Source organism: Alternaria hordeiaustralica (genome assembly GCF_023758085.1).
Source record: "Alternaria hordeiaustralica strain BMP 2776 chromosome Unknown scaffold_44, whole genome shotgun sequence".
NCBI classification, from domain to species: Eukaryota; Fungi; Ascomycota; class Dothideomycetes; order Pleosporales; family Pleosporaceae; genus Alternaria; species Alternaria hordeiaustralica.
The window spans coordinates 151,717-168,343 of record NW_026056816.1 but is presented as its reverse complement, the minus strand read 5'-3'; the positions used below and the strand labels follow the sequence as shown (position 1 = coordinate 168,343).

Here is a 16,627-nt window from a genome sequence, read left to right as displayed (position 1 = left end):
TCCACTGACCGTGCGATTGCATCACTGCAATGATGTCGCCGACTGTTGATAAACAATATCACTTATCTGACTGCATTTCGCACCTTCCCAGCACTCGCACCGTATCCTTGTTGACCCCACAAACACACCATCCCTCCTACAAGGACCATCTTCACACTTCTCACAACAAACACCCCCCAAAATGGCACTCCACGCCGCCTCCTCACCCAAAAAAGTCTCCCAAACCCTCCAACAAACGCCCGGCATCCAAATCTTCCTCCAACCCATCGCCCCGCCCGCCGCCCTCGGCCTCGCCGGCTTCGCAGGCTCAACATGGATAACCTCATCCTACATCGCCAACTGGTGGGGCAACGCCGAATCCCCAACCATCTTTTTCCCATTCGTAGGACTCTTCGGCGGACTGGCGCAGTTCATCGCAGGACTATATGGGTTCAAAGCGCGGGATACGTTGGTGACGGTGATAAATACCATGTGGGGAAGTTTTTGGATTAGTATTGGGGTTTTGTATGCTTTTGTTGTAAGTGTTGATGGTTTATGAGGGGGGTTTGAAATAGGGTAGGGGATGATGGGCTAACGAGGGTAATGACAGGCGGCTGGTGCGTTGGATCCACATGAAGTGCACACGCACTTCCCCGAACTGGCGTCTTGGTTCGTGATACTTTGCGTCTTCACCTGGTCAGGTGCGCTCGCAGCGACAGCACGCGATGTTGTCCTCAGCGTCTGTCTCTTCTCCCTGGCTATCGGCAGTACGATCGCTTGTTGCATGTTCGCGTTCAACGGTCGTCCCGTCACCACCGCGGACACTAGCGCGTCGGGTGATAGTCTCACTGGCGGAGTAACGATGGGGATGAAGGCTGCAAGCTACTTCTGGATGTTGTCCGCCCTCTGTGCTTGGTGGAGAGTGACGGTGTATCTCGTCGAAGAGGCATATGGACCTGATCATACGATCACAAAGTTCTTCCCTATTGGTAGGACGCCGATGGAGAGGAGGGCTCCTTTGGTTATCCCGGGTCTGGGCGAGCCTGGTGTTAAGAGGGGTGTTCCGAAGCCGTTGCCGGTATGATGGAGTGTGCATCAAGCTGAGGCTGGTATTTGGGGTGGCCGTCTGGCGGCTCTAAGACCCGTGGCCCTTCGCCAGTTGCATCACTTTGTCAGACAAGAATCCGCATACAATTTTCGAGGGTTTGCATCTGCTATATCTCGATTCCAAGGTTGGCTTCGGAGATGTCTCTGTCATCACGTGCGATATGGGCTGACGTGCTGCTGTGTCCTATGGCATATCGCTCCTGTGCGGGAAGTTCTAGGGACCGAGTCGTTCTATCGTGTCAGGCAACGCGTACCCTGGCAAATAGCTATTATACCCGGAGAGGATGTCACCTAGAATCCATGTGAACAGTAAACAAAGTCAGATTCGACTCCTGGGTATCCAAAAATGCAGCGCATACACGACGGCTGTTTCCAATGCTTCCTTCTCTCTTCAGTAATTACGCCGTAGCAGTCCGCATATTCCTGCAATGTTCACAAACTCTTCCTCTTCAAAACATAAGTCTGCAGAGTGCCGCATCTAGCAGAGACTCTTGTCAACCATGCGAGCGAAACAAACTCGGTGCCATCCATCTGTCAGGAAAGCAGGCTGACAGCAATGCTCGCGTGCGGGCTGTACCGAGCACTGGCCAAACCCATGTAGCCAGTAGGCAGCAGAATCATTGGCTATAATGTAGCACATGGCCGTGGAGTGGTCGCTATTACAGTCTGCTTCCTTTCTGGGAACACAATGAGCTCATACTAGCGCGGTCAGCGAACTGAACCAAGCCATCGATCTCTTGTGCAGTACTTCGTCACCATCAGTCTCCTCAGAGCCAGCATCTGTAGAGTGAGGCAGGGGTAAAGTATCCCCGTCCCGAGTCGCTTCATCGTACTACTGAAGGTCTGCATCTGCGGGCATGACAAATCCAGTGTCGCCGAAGTCTTGCAAGACGTACTCAGCCAGGGCGTCTAATCTTTTCCGCTGGACGTGAAGCGCGCCGCTCCTGAGATCTCTATCGCGCTGGCTCATGTTGCTAAGTAATGAGGGCGCTTTGCCTTTGATGGTCAAATGTTGTTCGTTGCTTGATCCAGGACGTGAGACTGGGTCGTCGGCCTCTGGGTATCGTGGATCTCCCTGTCCTTCGGCCGAGATCTTGAAGCCCTGCTTTTTGCCGGGAGCGATTCTACCGATGAGAACGAGCAGTAGCTCTGGTTGCAACAGGCGTACTATGATATTACAATCCGGAGTCTCGATGGTGAGTGTCCTAAGTGCGGGTTGCAGCGACTGGTCCTGGGTAGCTCCGTTGCGGGCCGATGGCTTTTGACGTCCTTGGCAGTTGTCTTTCCAGGTCATAGATATTAGGGCAGCCTGGTCGCGAAGCTCCTTGGTCTGGACAGGCTTTGAGTACGCTAATAGTGTGCCATTTGGAGACATCAAGCTACTGACATTAGTTGGAGTAACAGTGTATGGTACTTGGAACCTACAAGAGTCTCGGGTAGATGTGTTCGTTTGCATTCTGCGTGAGCCAGTCGCTCACTTTAGCGATGTTGATCATTGCGGGATCTGCAGACATGATTAGACGGAGAAGCTGTAGGTGTTAAGAACTAAAAATGAAGAATAGACTGTGCGTGGGGAGTTTTCAGCGACGCGTGAGCATGTAGCGAGTACCACGCGCTGCAGCGAATGTATGTGGTTTGGATAACGGTGATGTGAAAGAAGGCCCACGTACCTGGTCAATCGTTGGCGCAACCACTTCCGCGCTGTCGTGCTGCTAATTCACCGATCTGCGCCTTCTCTGAGACCAAAGGAAGATAGAACGGCGAGCGACGCGTCGCAACAGTAAGGAACGCGTTAGAACACGAGAAGGAACGAATGGGAACACGAGAGAGAAGTTGCGCGTGTCAGTATCTTGATCATGACGATGTTCAAGACGAAGTTCCCCAGGAGAGAGAGCTATGACCACCTGGGCTGGCCGGAGCCTTGTTTTCCGCCGCACGTGCTCTCGCGCTCATGCCATGAAGAGCTTGTATTGTTGCAGCCTAGTACCATGAGCAGCTTGGAGATGCTACCCAGGTTTCGTGCATCTACACATCACGACAGGAATCAGACGCAGGGTATATCTTTAGGCTGGGTCACGAGTGGAGTGTGAAACGAAGGGATGGGCGCGCGCGCACGCGACACGACGATGTTCTCGGATGCCACACGCCTTACAACGATATATCGACCTGATGACATCTCCAGATCTGGGTAGATAGTGCTCATGTTTGATGTCGACGTCACGAACGATTCGTCGTTCGCACGCATTCGAGATGCTTTCTACCCCACCGGGCTGATCTCCGAGCTAATGCCGGGTGAGGGGCAATTGGCAGCTCTTCATTGGATCGCAGACGTCATCGGCCTTAGAATCTGTTTCCCCTCAATTGCGCTGCGATACTGCTAGAGAGCTCAATCAATGCTTTTCACGCGTCTCGCAATACCAAAAACATTACGAGTAGTCGCATCATCTCCACTTCGTCCTCTCAAATCAAACAGTACATCAAGCCTCCTTATTCGAACGCTAGCAACCATGGCGACCGACCCATCCAAGTACAAGCTCAACCACTCCATGTGAGTACCCGCATGGCATTTACTGCGCCATCCCCATACCATTGGCTAGCTACTCACATTTACTAGGATCCGGATCAAGGATCCGAAGCGATCTGTCCAATTCTATGAGTTCCTTGGAATGAAGCAGATCAACCAGATCAAGAACCCCGACGCCAAGTTCGACCTCTACTTCCTCGCGTACGATAGCCCGAAGGCCGCCTCGCACGGCAACCACTGGACCGACCGCGAGGGAATTGTGGAGTTGACACACAACTACGGCACCGAAGACGATCCAAACTACAAGATCAGCAATGGCAACACGGAACCACACAAGGGCTTCGGCCACCTCTGCATCTCGGTAGACAACCTGCAGGCAGCTTGCCAGAGGCTAGAAGATGCGGGTTACAAGTTCCAGAAGAAGCTCACAGACGGTCGCATGCGCCACATCGCGTTTGTGCTCGACCCTGATGGCTACTGGGTGGAGGTCATTGGCCAGAAGCCACTGGAGGAGACCGAGAACGTCAAGGACACCGATACAGGCTCGTACCGCATGGTAAATAGCGTCGCGATGACTCTAGGTTTGCATACTGATTGATCGTAGAACCACACCATGATCCGCGTCAAGGACAAGGAGGCCTCACTCAACTTCTACCAAGACGTCATGGGCATGAAGCTCAAGCGCACCTCAGAGAACGAAAGTGCTAAGTTTAACCTCTACTTCCTGGGATACGGCCCCGATGCATCCGAAAACACCGCCAACGGCGTCAACCCGGTAGCAAACACCGAAGGCCTACTTGAGCTGACCTATAACTACGGAACCGAGAACGACGCAAACTTCAAGTACCACAACGGCAACGATGAGCCCCAAGGATTCGGCCACATCTGCATTGCTGTCGATGATCTCGACGCTGCGTGTGCTCGGTTCGAAGAGAAGAAGGTCAACTGGAAGAAGAGGCTTACTGACGGTCGCATGAAGAACATCGCTTTCGTACTAGGTAAGTCGTTATCTATCCGTCGCACGAAGCGACAACTGACAGAAAACGCAGATCCCGATGGTTACTGGATCGAGGTAGTGCAGAACGAGAAGCTCAAGACACGTAGCAATTGGTAAACGGGCGGCGCCGACTACCCGCGTGATGTGCATATCCCACTCTACAGCAATTCAGCCTCCAATCGTTGAAGATCACACCATATGTGGCTACCCACGCTGCGCAACATATGCACAGTATAGTACCATGACGGACGCGAGCGCTCGCGGTACTACAACAACAACTGAATAATGTAACACTTTCTACATTACATCGATTTTCTTTCAACGGATTCTCTCATGAGGGTTTTTAACACAGTCTCTGCAACGTTCCGAGGGCGTTGAACGATACCTAGGTACTTCGCCAAATTGACCCTGCAGCAGCGGCGCTGACCCCGTGGGGTAGAAGGAGTGCGGGGTAAACCTAGCCAACAGGTAAGGCTACCACAAAGACATCCCTCTGACGCATGCTACTGCAGTAGACCGATAGCGGCGCAGTCTTACTCTGGGTGTACAAAATGGAGTGTACTCCTCCTGTAGGCTTTGCGCTTACATCTCATACAGTCTCACGTAAACTTACAGTGAACGCAATAACCGGCACATACCCTTGATCAACTCACTGAAACTCTTTCATACCTAGTTACTTAAGTCTTCCAAGTACCGGCAAGGACGGCACAAACCGAAACCCGTCAACATGGCAATCCTCATGCACACCGCGAGAAGGAAGATCTTGATACCAGAGAAGGTCTCGCCAGATGGACTGGCATTACTCAAAGACCAATTCGATGTAGATGAGAAGAAAGGCCTAAGTCCAGAAGAGCTCAAGGAAATCATCGGCGAATATGACGCTCTCATCGTACGGTCGGAGACGAAGGTGACGGCAGAGCTTCTGGGTGCCGCCAAGAACATGAAAGTTGTTGCTCGTGCCGGTGTTGGCGTTGACAATGTAGATGTTCAGTCGGCCACTTCACACGGTATCATTGTGGTGAACTCACCTTCTGGGAACATCAACGCCGCGGCGGAACACACTATCGCTCGTGGGTAGTCTAAGCAACATCATCTTTGCACCAACTAACACGCTACAGTGATGATGGCTGTGGCTCGCAATATTGGAGATGCATCGCAAAGTATCAAGGCTGGGAAATGGGAGCGAAGTCGATTGGTGGGTGTGGAGGCAAAAGGCAAGACTCTGGCCATTGTCGGCTTGGGCAAAGGTGAGTTTGATGTTTGTCGTTTATAAGAGCTGGCTAACACTTTCCCAGTCGGTCTCACAGTCGCTCGTATTGCCAATGGTCTGGGCATGCGTCTGATAGCCTACGACCCCTATGCAAACCCGAACTTGGCTGCAGCGGCTTCAGTAACCCTCCGCCCAAGTCTAGCTGAGATCCTAAAAGAGGCCGACTTCCTGACCCTACATACTCCCTTGATCGCCTCGACTAAAGGCATGATCGGCAAGGCCGAACTAGAGACCATGAAGCCAACGGCCCGCATCCTAAACGTAGCACGCGGCGGCATGATCGACGAAGATGCTCTCGTCGAAGCTCTAGACGCCGGTGTCATCGCGGGCGCAGGTATCGACGTATTCACCTCCGAACCACCCGAGCAAAACTCCTCAGCATCCCGTCTAATCGCCCACCCAAAAGTCGTAGCAACCCCCCACCTCGGCGCCTCGACCAAAGAAGCCCAAGAAAACGTGTCCATCGACGTCTGCGAACAAGTCGTCTCCATCCTCAGCGGCGAACTCCCCCGCTCCGCCGTCAACGCACCCATCGTCCTCCCCGACGAATACCGCACCCTCCAACCCTTCATCAGCCTCGTCGAGAAGATGGGCAGCCTCTACACCCAACACTACTCCTCCGCGAAAACCGGTTCTTTCCGTACGACCTTCGATCTCATCTACGAAGGCAAGCTCGCTACGATCAACACGACGAAACCCCTCTTTGCGGCGTTGGTTAAGGGACTCCTCACGCCCATCACCTCGAGCGACGGCCTAAACATTAATATTGTTAATGCTGAATTGTTGGCGAAGGAACGCGGCATCCTCATAAACGAACAGCGCTCCCGCGAAAACGTAGAAGACAAACCCTACTCCTCCTTCATCACCCTGCGCGCCCGCGCCTCACGCTCCGTATCCCAACAACCCCATTCCCATTCCCGCAACGCATCTCCCTCCGCCGCCCGCGCCCTCCAACCTACCACCAACCCCCCCTCTTCCTCTTCATCTTCCTCCTCCTTCGACCAAATCATCCAAGGCTTCGTCTCCGGCAACAAACCCTTCATCTCCCGCCTCGACAAATTCAAAGGCGAATTCGTGCCCCGCGGCACCCTGCTCATCTGTCGCAACTTTGACAGTGTGGGTAAGATTGGGTATGTGGGGAATTTGCTGGGGAAGGCGGGGGTGAATATTGAGTTTATGAATGTTGCGCCGTTGGATGGGGAGGTGGAGGAACGGTTGGTGGGGAGGAATGGAGGGGGTAGGGATGGGAATGGAAATGGGGTGGAAGGAGGAAGGGAGGGGAGTAATGAGGCGTTGATGATTTTGGGGGTTGATAAACCGGTTGGGGAGGATGTGCTTAAGGCGCTGATTGGGGAGGAGGGGGTGTTGGAGGCTAGTGTTGTGAATTTTTGAGGGGGGTCGGGGTCGTTGAGAGGGGATGTGGGTGGCTTCAACATGCTACTGCTTCCCTTATCTCTGGTCTCATCTCATCATTACATGCGCTCGATTCAATTCATATACACAACCACCACCTTCCATCCATCCCTTCCCCTCCCAAATATTTCCCCCCCACCGTACGTCTTCACCACCACCCTTCCTTCCTTCCATCCATCCTCACATCTCCCCCTTCTCCCCCTTCTCCTTCCCCTCCCGCTGCAACTCCTTCATATGCTCCTCATGATCACCAACCTGCTGCCGATCCGCCGCAATGTTGCTCTCGCCATGACTAGCCAGGTCCTCGCGCCATCTGCCCTCGCCCTTTTCCTGCTCCTTGAGCTGTTCCTGCTTTGCGGCTTCGACTTGTTCGGGGGTGCGCGCTGCGTCTTCTTTGATGCGCAGGGAGGGTGTTGTCAGGAAGGTACGCGTAGTGGTGAAAGGTGTGGTTAAAGGTGTGGTGGTGAAAGGTGTGCGCGAGGTGGAGATGGGGGTGGAGGTGCGCAGGGAGCGGGTTGCTGTGTAGAGGGCGCGGGGTGCCATTTTGTGGGTTTGAGAGTTTGAGGTTTGAGGTGGGGGATATGTGAGGGTTGTGGTTTGTTGAAGGGGAGTTTTAGAAGTGTAGTAGGGGGATTGAAGAGTGAAAAGTGTTTTGTTATGCAAAAGACGGATGTTGCTGCCCCGTTCTTGTGGGCAGCGTCATTGGCTGTGACGTCATTGCATGGGTGCACGACTGAGGTTGCTCCACGCAGATGCCGCATCCGGTGGAGCTGCAGCATGGGCACGTCACTGGTGGTCGTGGCTTTGGAATTGGCATTTTTTTTTCTCTTTCGATTGTGGGGTATATACAGTTGGATGCCTGAGATGCGACTCTCAATGCTATGATGCTGTGACGTGATGCTCCCTATACGCCCTTGATTACCTTCGATAGCTACCTGATGTTTATGCCTTTGATATTTCCTTATCATGACTATAGTCTGTCCACGTGGTATCTGCATCTATCCTGTGCTGTTCTTAGGTGCGCTGCCTCCACCGCTGCTCTTCTTGTCCGGCGCACCGCCATTGCCACCAACGTCTGGGCTGTTGGGTTCGCTGACCTTCTTGTTGCCGGGGCTGGCGTTCAAGCTGTTCTGTGGGCCACCAGCCTCCTTCTCAGCGGTCGCCTCTGCCTCCTCTGGGCTGGTCTGTTTGGGGTCGAAAGCAGCGTCGGAGTGTGCGGCGCCATCGTCGGAGCCAGACTTGGCGTACTCGGTCGACCGAGGCTTGAGCGAGTCTTTGTCTTGCGCATCTTTTTGAGCGAAGCGTGCTGGCGTTGTGCTGAGGAAGCGAGGGCGGACGATGGCTGCGCGAGAGAAGGTTGCGCGTTGTACGGCGCGTGCGGGTTGGATGCGGAACATGGTGAGGTTACGATGTGCGACAGGTCTGGGTTTCCGAATGAGCAGATTGGATGTATTGAGTTTGAGGTTTGGGACGTCGAGTAGTTGCGGGGTCAGAAGCAATTGACTATCTTGAGGTCGCGGTGACGAGTTGATGCTGTAGCTCGGAGCTTGTCCACGGACCCTCACATTGACGTCAGTTCCACCAAACTGCAGCCGAGGCCGCTAACCACGTGACACACGACGCGTTCATCGTCTGAGCTACATTCCGACCTATCATCCGCGTCACAATATCTCCAATGCCGTTGATTTGGTCTTCGACTTGACGTATGACTTGCACATCCGAGCGAGTCGACGCGTTCAAGCCTGGGTCGGGGAGTCGCGCTCATCTCCGACCTCCGCCGTTCCCGTCGCCTTTGACTAGGCGTCTCCAGGGCTTGTTTGGTACAAGCTTTTCGTTCAACAGGCAACATCCCGCCAGACCCTACACATTGGATCGAACATGAGACAACTCCAAAGTGTCAAATGTACAGAACACCAGGAATCGAACGACATATTGTGGTCTTCTCGTCAGGCCGGTCATGATGCTGGGACGCACATCGAACCTGACTCTTGCATGCTTACCAAATTGTGCATCTAGCTGTCTTCAAGACTCATCGACTTCTCTTGCAGAGTCACAATCTTCCCATACGCCTTCCGAGTCTGGTGTAGCTTACAATCAGTCTAGACTCATCCTAGGGTACTCCGCAGGCTATGGCTGCACGCCTGATGACTGACCTAACACCTTAGGAGTTGTTGCATGAAGTAAAAAAGGACCTTTCTCTTCATTGCACGTTCGTGATCGACGACCCCATTGTCCATTCTCTTTGACCCGACCTGGCGCACGGAGCACCAAGTCTTAACGCCTTGGATAAAGAAACACCTGTAAAGATCGAAGGATTACAGCTCCGCCAACTGGTCAGCTTCTACGTCCTCAACCGATCCCAGATACAATCCCAAGCATGCCTGCCTCAACGTGGATACCGCCGCCGCCTCCAGACCCCGACACACTGGTCAACCCAGCGCCCTTCGAGCCCTTCCCTCTCATCCAACTACGCGCCGGCAAGATCAAGAAGTCGCTTGGAAACGGCAAGATCGCGTCTGCCATCTACAAAGGACCGCTGACGGGTCCAGTCGAGATCACCGAGCTTGGTATTCCGACCGATGAACATGCATTCCATCTGCACGGCGGCCCAGATAAAGCGCTCCTCCACTACTGCACATCGCATTACGATGAGTGGAAGAAAGAGTTACCGGCCTCGGAACACCATTTCAAACCCGGTGCGTTTGGCGAGAACCTCTTCAATACCGAAGTTAGCGAGATGAACTTGTGCATTGGAGATCGACTGGCCATCGGTGACATTGTTGTCGAGGTTAGTGAGCCACGCGGACCTTGCTACAAGCTCAACCATCGCTTCGAGGTCAAAGACATGGCCAAGCGCACACAGACGCTACTGCGGACAGGCTGGATGTACCGTATCATCAAGACCGGCACCATCACCGCCGGCGACATGATCTCCCTACTCGAGCGACCGCATCCAGAGTGGACGATAGCCAGGGTTATGTACTACCTATTTATCGAAACAAACAACGTGAAAATGATGAAGCAGATTGTGCAGCTGCCGCAGCTTGGATGGGACATCAAAGAGAAATTCCAGAAACGTCTAGACAGAGGTGTTGTTGAAGACCACAATAGCAGACTGTTTGGTGGCGAGGACGAGAAGATGGATACTTGGAATGAATACCGCCTTGTCGAGAAGCGAAGGGAGACGAGCAGTGTTACGGCCTTCATCTTCGAATCCATTGAAGACATCCCAGAGCCGCCGCACGTCGAGCCAGGAAGCCACGTACGGCTTAAGCTGGGAGGAAAGTTGGTACGCGCCTACTCCGTCGTAAGCGGCACCTCAAAGCGCTTCGAGCTCGGTGTCGCACTAGACCCAAGCAGTCGCGGCGGCTCCAAATACCTCCACTCGCAGACCAAAGTGGGCGATATCCTCACCGTCGGCCGCATCACAGCAAGCTTCCCGCTCGCCAAAACTGCAGACCGACACATCATCATCGCAGGCGGCATCGGCATAACAGCGTTCATGACAGCCTTTACCTACCTCCAAGAAACGAACCAAGACTTCCACATCCACTACGCCGTCGCAGAAGAAGTACCCTTCGCCTCTCAAATCGCCGCACTAGGCCCCAAAGCAACAATCTACAACAAATCGCTCGACCAACGCCTGAACCTCTCCGCTATCCTCTCAAAAGCCGATCTCCAAACCCACATCTACACCTGCGGCCCCCCACGCCTCATGGACGCCGTCGTTTCCACCGCGAAATCCTACAACATCCCCGAATCCTCTGTCCACATCGAAGCGTTTACGGTAGCTACATCCGGTGATCCGTTTACCGCGGAGCTTAAACAAAGCGGGAAGACGGTGGACGTGCGGGCTGCGGAGTCGCTGCTTGATGCGCTGAGGGCTGTGGGTATGGAGATTGATAGTTCGTGCGAGGTGGGGAATTGCGGGACGTGTAGGGTGGATGTTTGTGGGGGGAGGGTGGAACATCGGGGGACGGGGTTGTTGGGGGAGGAGATGGAGGCGGGGGCTATGTTGAGTTGTGTTAGTAGGGGGGTGGGGAGGGTTGTGCTGGATTTGTAGGGGGTTAGCTTTTGTAATCATGAAGTGGAGGCATTGTTGTATTGCAGAATGGTGACGTGGTGATGAGTTTGGAGGTTCAGGAACAATGCGTTTGGATAAAACAGTAATGGTTTTGTCAAGTGTCTTCCAACAAGACGGAAAGGCGATGACAAGAAGACCTAAACGCCATTCCAATGCAAACTCCAATCAATCATCCCACCGCATATTCAAGATCAAACATTCAACTTCCTTACCACTCAACCCCTTCTTCTTCCCTCCAGCCCTCTCCATCTCACTCCCCTTCCCTCCCCCCTCTCTCTCATCCATTCCGAGTCACATATTCCCGTTAAACCACCACGACGCCGCGACTGGCCAGCCAAATATAACCGCGTAGAACGGGAAGTAACTGAATGACCATTAGCAACAAATTCCCAACCAGAAGGATAGTTGGTGAAGAAACGAAGAAGACTTACACAGCACTCGTTTTTACCAATTTCCTTGAGAGATCACCAGCTCGCCATGCATGAGGCGTCATGGTTATGGGGTTGCGAGCGAAGGGGTGGGGCTCTACCATGCTGCGGGAGAGGGTGCGCCAGAGGAGGCGGGCTTGGGTTGGTGATGGCATGGTTGTGTGTTGGGGTTTGTGTGGTTGTGTGAAGGTAGAGGTTTGGGCGGGATGGAGTTGAGATGGAAGTGATGTTGCCGTAGTACTGTGTAGACAGACTTGGTGTTTACGTCTTTTGCTGAGGGTAAAGATGTATGAACTGGACTGTTGATACCAGTAGTTGTAGTTGTCGTCTTTGTTGTTTCTGAATAGCCACCATACCCCAAAGACGACCATCCTATTTATCCAACCTACCCCCCAAACCTCCATCCCCATCACCCTCACCAACCCGCCATCGCACCACCAAACCATGGCGTGAGCCCTCCATCCACCTCAGCCTTACGCCGCAACCCGAACGGCTGGCCTGACATGTGGGACAAGCCAGGCACACCAAAACCAACAGTCAGCCGCAAAACACGACCCGTATCGGGCAACAGACATGGAAGCTGTGGAAAGCAGTCGCTTGTTCCCGGACACTGTCATTGGTCTGGACTGGTGCGAAACTTTGGATGTGATGACGGTGGTGAGAGGGTGGTGTGAGTTCGGTTGGGGCAGGGTCGGCGGGTGCCGACGGCTTGAGTCAGGGGCGATGCGGCGTGCTGGTGAGGCGATTGTGGTGTGATGCGGAGAAGCAATGTGTATGCAAGATGCTGCCCTCACGAGGGGAAGACGGAGCTTCTGTCATGGTTGTTTGTGTTCGCCTTGCTATGCGATTCTCGGCTTTCACATGTGAGTCGCGGTTTCAAGGATGAAGCTGCGAGAGACAGCTATCGGGATGACGCACCTCGGTCGGCCTGGCTTATCAGGGTCGCGGACGAATTTCCGCACTGACAGACGCGGCGAAACTTTTGACTGACAACACCACGCGCCCACAATTCAAGCTGAGAAGCTCGTCCTACTACTAACCAGACCACGATCAGAGTAGCAAATATGGCGGCAGCAGTACTCGCAGGCAGCACAGGCCTCGTCGTAAGTCCCTCACACCCCAGATAACCCCATCACGCACTCCTAACCCACACACGCAGGGCTCCAACATCCTCACCACGCTCCTCGCCCACCCCTCCTTCTCCGCCATCCACGCCTACACGCGCCGCGACCTCCCCAACCCAGCCGGCTCCACAAAGCTGCAACCCATCACCTCTCCCGACTCGTCCACCTGGCCCGCCCAATTCCCGTCGTCCTCTTCCCCTCGCGTCTTCTTCAGCGCTCTAGGCACAACCCGCGCCCAAGTCGGCGGCTTCGACGCGCAACGAAAAATCGACTATGATCTAAACTTATCGCTCGCCAAGACCGCCAAAGAAGCCGGCGTAGACACATACATCCTCATCTCGTCCAACGGCGCGAATCCCAATGGGTATTTTGCGTACCCGAAGATGAAGGGCGAGTTGGAAGAGACGGTTAAAGGGCTGGGGTTCAAACACACGGTTATTGTACGCCCCGGTCTGATTGTGGGGGAGAGGAGTGAGTCGAGGCCTGCGGAGGCGGCGTTGAGGAGTCTGGCGAAGGGACTGAGGGGGCTGACGCCCAAGATGACGGATTGGTGGGCGCAGGATGCGGGCGTGATTGCGAGGGCGGCGGTGGAGGCGGGGGTGAGGTGTTTGGACGGGAAGAGGGAGGAGGGGGTTTGGGTGATGGAGATGAGGGATATTGTTGAGTTGGGGAGGGGGTAGGTGGTGGATGGGATGGGGATGGGGATGGGGATGGTGGTGTATGATACCCTTTGTGCAGTTGTTATCTAAGCGCGTTTCTATCGTGTTTTCAAGAGCAGGTCCCGATCCCTTGACTTCGATACGATGCCCATGACTGCAGACTACGGCGATAAGCGATCCCATACCACGAGATGCTTATAGTCATTCTTTAGTATATAAAGGCCATGTCAACAGAAACCATAAACTACGACGTCCCCTTTCCCTACACACATTGACACATTCTCCACAACGAAGTAAATACTACACTCAAATATCCGACACCAATAATGACAGTCAGCATATTCACCCGCTCCAATGCACGCTGGACCCTTACAGCACGTGCTAGACTCACTGCGGAAATTCACGCGGTACCTCGCGCTTTCCCCACTCTGCTAGAGGTATCTTCCGAAACCTTATGCTGCCACCCAATCAGCATGAACGAATGAGACTGCGCCGCATGAAGTTCCCAGACTAACGTTACCCCTGCATCCCTCCCTCGTCTACCTCGCGCGAATTCCCTCTTTCACTTCCCGTGCAGAAACAGCCCGGCCTATATAGACGGAACGGAATGCCTCCCAAATCGCAGCGCAGTAGAGCTTGTGCTCAGTGTCGGTCGAGACGTGTTAAGGTATTTTTTACCTTGAATCTGTAATTGAGGGAGTGGAGACTGATCTGTGGTGTAGTGTGACGAACGTCCAGGAATATGTCATCAATGCGAGCGTCTCGGCCTGGCATGCTCTGGAGCACTTCAGGGCTCCATTGTCATCGATATGACAGAGCGAGTGGCCAAGCCCAGAGGGCGGAAGAAGAAAGAAACAACAAGAGCTGCACTGGCCGTCCGCGGAAAGGAATCAACGGACGATGGTCAGCCATCAGCGATCCCACGTACTATTCTAGCCCAGAACGAAGCCGCAAGCACACCAACACCAATTGGTCAGCCTTCTTCTTCGTCATACCCGGCACTACCATCCGAAAGCAGAGACAACGAAAAGATAGAGCAAGCCATCGTAGCCATCCGCTACCAATACCGACCCCCCATGCTAAACCAGCCCTCAAGAATCCTGCCAGAAGCTCTAGATACCGCGTTCCTGTCCCACTACATTGAGCTCAACAAAGGCGGAAGTCAGTACGCACCGGAAATCCAATGGTTGGGGCATATCAACCAGATTCACAGCAACGCACGGAAGCCAGCGGTTCGATTGTCGCTCCGAGCAGTGTCCATGGCCTTTTTCGGGAAGCATCATCATGATCCGAGTATTTTGATTGATTCCTGGAGATGGTATACCGTGGCGTTGAGTGCGCAGAGGACGTCCATAGCGAGACTGAAGAACGATGCGATCCCTGATGAAGAAGAGGTTTTGGTGCCGCTTATCATGTCGCTGTACGAACTCTACGTAGGGGCGACTGCGACGGGTGCGATGTCTCACATCGCGGCTGCGGCTGAGATTATGAATATGCGCGGTCCGAGTAACTGCGGGTCAGGCGCCATCTGGCCGTTGTTCAAGGGTATCCGCAGCTCTGATGTAAGACCAAGGACACCACTATCGATACCTAGCCACTCCACTAACACCCCCAGGCGCACAAATCCGTAGTCTTCAACCGCAAATCCGTCTACGCCTCCCACGACTGGATGACCCTCCCCTTCATCGGCAAACCCCGCGACGCACACCAAACCCTCGCAGACATCGAACTCATGGTCCCCCACTGTTTCGCCATGCTCGAGATACCCGGTTCTATGCGCGTCCTCTTCTCCACGCCAATACCCTCGCACGTCGACGTGAGACCTTGCAAAGAACTGGCGTGCAAATTGATCCGGCAGCTGGATGACTGGGCTGCAGCGTACCCGCACCTGACGAACTTATCCAGGAGTCCACGCGGCGGGACACCGGTTGAGAGGGGTACGTCGACACTACCCAAACCCAATACCAGGCAAGGATCTCCCAAATCAACCACAAGTTCACCTAATACCTTCATAGCCCTAATAGCATCAAACTACATGGCCGACCGCCTAGTCCTGTCCATGCTAATGTACAAAACACACACAGAATCCACAGCCCCCATCGAGTCCCATGAGATGCCTACCCCCTATTACTTCGACGTGGCAACAAAAGCCACGACGGATATCATCGAGGCGGCAGCGGAGATCGAACAGGCCCAAACACCGGGGTTCGATCTACTGAGGAGTATTGCACCCGTTATGGCTGTGGCTTTTGCGGCGCCGACGATGGGGCTGAGGAAGGATGCGGTGGATACGATGACGAGGTGGGCGAGGAGGATAGGCGGGCTGGGGAGTATTATTGGGGCGATTTGAGGGGGGGATGGGTGGGAGGCGGATGTGTGCGACTGCGAAGTCGAGATTGATGCGACGCGCAGAGAAGTGCGAGAGCGATGCGCTAATGGTGGAGAGCTCTGATGCGGTATTCGACGTCCGCCGCCTGTGGTCGTTCTCGAGGGCTGGCACGCGATGCATGGCCGCCTCCAGCTGTTTCTTCCGCAGCAGCTTAAGACTTGGTCGTTCTTCCTGTAGGATGATGGACTCGATGTCATGGTCTCGCCGGTCGCGCGCAACGGAGAGTGCTCGCTGTCGACCGGCTGGACCAGATTAACGCCGATGTCTTCTAGAAGTGGGAAGCTGCTCGAACGCGAAGGCCTTGCTGGCGATTCTTCTCGGCCTTCTACTGATGTACTCTCGGAACTTGGTCGTTTGAGTGGCTGCCAGTCGCTCCACAATGGACCAGTCCTCCAAGATATTCGAGGTGATCGCGCAGTGGGAGAGGGTGAGAGATCCAAAGCGGTGTTGCGCGACAAAATGGAATCTCGTTTAGTGGGTGGAGGATGTAAGGAAATTGGAATGGCGCTGCTTGCTACAGGCTCAAAATGTCAGTACCCTCCACCTTTCCGGCAGAACCACAGTATGGACGATCTTGATCCAAGGGTTCTGGAGATGCGATATTTCTCTCTTTTTAAGAGTATCTCCTCGCGTATGAGTCGTACGAAATACAG

At 54.0% G+C, this 16,627-nt stretch overlaps 9 protein-coding genes across 9 annotated transcripts; 6 read left to right on the top strand and 3 right to left on the bottom strand.

Annotated features, from left to right (window-relative positions):
• Positions 1–181: 181 nt before the first annotated feature.
• J4E84_010684 (uncharacterized protein) lies at positions 182–1,063 on the top strand (the record flags this gene model as incomplete). Its single annotated transcript, XM_049393239.1, has 2 exons — positions 182–517; positions 590–1,063. The coding sequence occupies 2 exons, from the start codon at positions 182–184 to the stop codon at positions 1,061–1,063; spliced, it is 810 nt and encodes a 269-aa protein (XP_049239094.1).
• Positions 1,064–1,918: 855 nt separating this feature from the next.
• On the bottom strand, positions 1,919–2,600 carry J4E84_010683 (uncharacterized protein; the record flags this gene model as incomplete). The annotated part of the gene is made up of 2 exons (XM_049393238.1): positions 1,919–2,465; positions 2,512–2,600. 2 exons carry the CDS (start codon positions 2,598–2,600, stop codon positions 1,919–1,921), a joined length of 636 nt encoding a protein of 211 aa, XP_049239093.1.
• A 993-nt stretch (positions 2,601–3,593) lies between these two features.
• Positions 3,594–4,724, top strand: J4E84_010682 (uncharacterized protein; the record flags this gene model as incomplete). The annotated part of the gene is made up of 3 exons (XM_049393237.1): positions 3,594–3,634; positions 3,701–4,166; positions 4,215–4,724. The coding sequence occupies 3 exons, from the start codon at positions 3,594–3,596 to the stop codon at positions 4,722–4,724; spliced, it is 1,017 nt and encodes a 338-aa protein (XP_049239092.1).
• A 610-nt stretch (positions 4,725–5,334) lies between these two features.
• J4E84_010681 (uncharacterized protein) lies at positions 5,335–7,269 on the top strand (the record flags this gene model as incomplete). The annotated part of the gene is made up of 3 exons (XM_049393236.1): positions 5,335–5,677; positions 5,726–5,854; positions 5,903–7,269. The coding sequence occupies 3 exons, from the start codon at positions 5,335–5,337 to the stop codon at positions 7,267–7,269; spliced, it is 1,839 nt and encodes a 612-aa protein (XP_049239091.1).
• Positions 7,270–7,470: 201 nt separating this feature from the next.
• Positions 7,471–7,833, bottom strand: J4E84_010680 (uncharacterized protein; the record flags this gene model as incomplete). Its single annotated transcript, XM_049393235.1, has 1 exon — positions 7,471–7,833. The coding sequence occupies one exon, from the start codon at positions 7,831–7,833 to the stop codon at positions 7,471–7,473; it is 363 nt and encodes a 120-aa protein (XP_049239090.1).
• A 455-nt stretch (positions 7,834–8,288) lies between these two features.
• J4E84_010679 (uncharacterized protein) lies at positions 8,289–8,687 on the bottom strand (the record flags this gene model as incomplete). The annotated part of the gene is made up of 1 exon (XM_049393234.1): positions 8,289–8,687. The coding sequence occupies one exon, from the start codon at positions 8,685–8,687 to the stop codon at positions 8,289–8,291; it is 399 nt and encodes a 132-aa protein (XP_049239089.1).
• A 980-nt stretch (positions 8,688–9,667) lies between these two features.
• Positions 9,668–11,353, top strand: J4E84_010678 (uncharacterized protein; the record flags this gene model as incomplete). Its single annotated transcript, XM_049393233.1, has 1 exon — positions 9,668–11,353. One exon carries the CDS (start codon positions 9,668–9,670, stop codon positions 11,351–11,353), a length of 1,686 nt encoding a protein of 561 aa, XP_049239088.1.
• Positions 11,354–12,866: 1,513 nt separating this feature from the next.
• Positions 12,867–13,606, top strand: J4E84_010677 (uncharacterized protein; the record flags this gene model as incomplete). Its single annotated transcript, XM_049393232.1, has 2 exons — positions 12,867–12,905; positions 12,962–13,606. The coding sequence occupies 2 exons, from the start codon at positions 12,867–12,869 to the stop codon at positions 13,604–13,606; spliced, it is 684 nt and encodes a 227-aa protein (XP_049239087.1).
• Positions 13,607–14,394: 788 nt separating this feature from the next.
• On the top strand, positions 14,395–15,935 carry J4E84_010676 (uncharacterized protein; the record flags this gene model as incomplete). The annotated part of the gene is made up of 2 exons (XM_049393231.1): positions 14,395–15,147; positions 15,201–15,935. The coding sequence occupies 2 exons, from the start codon at positions 14,395–14,397 to the stop codon at positions 15,933–15,935; spliced, it is 1,488 nt and encodes a 495-aa protein (XP_049239086.1).
• Positions 15,936–16,627: the final 692 nt, after the last annotated feature.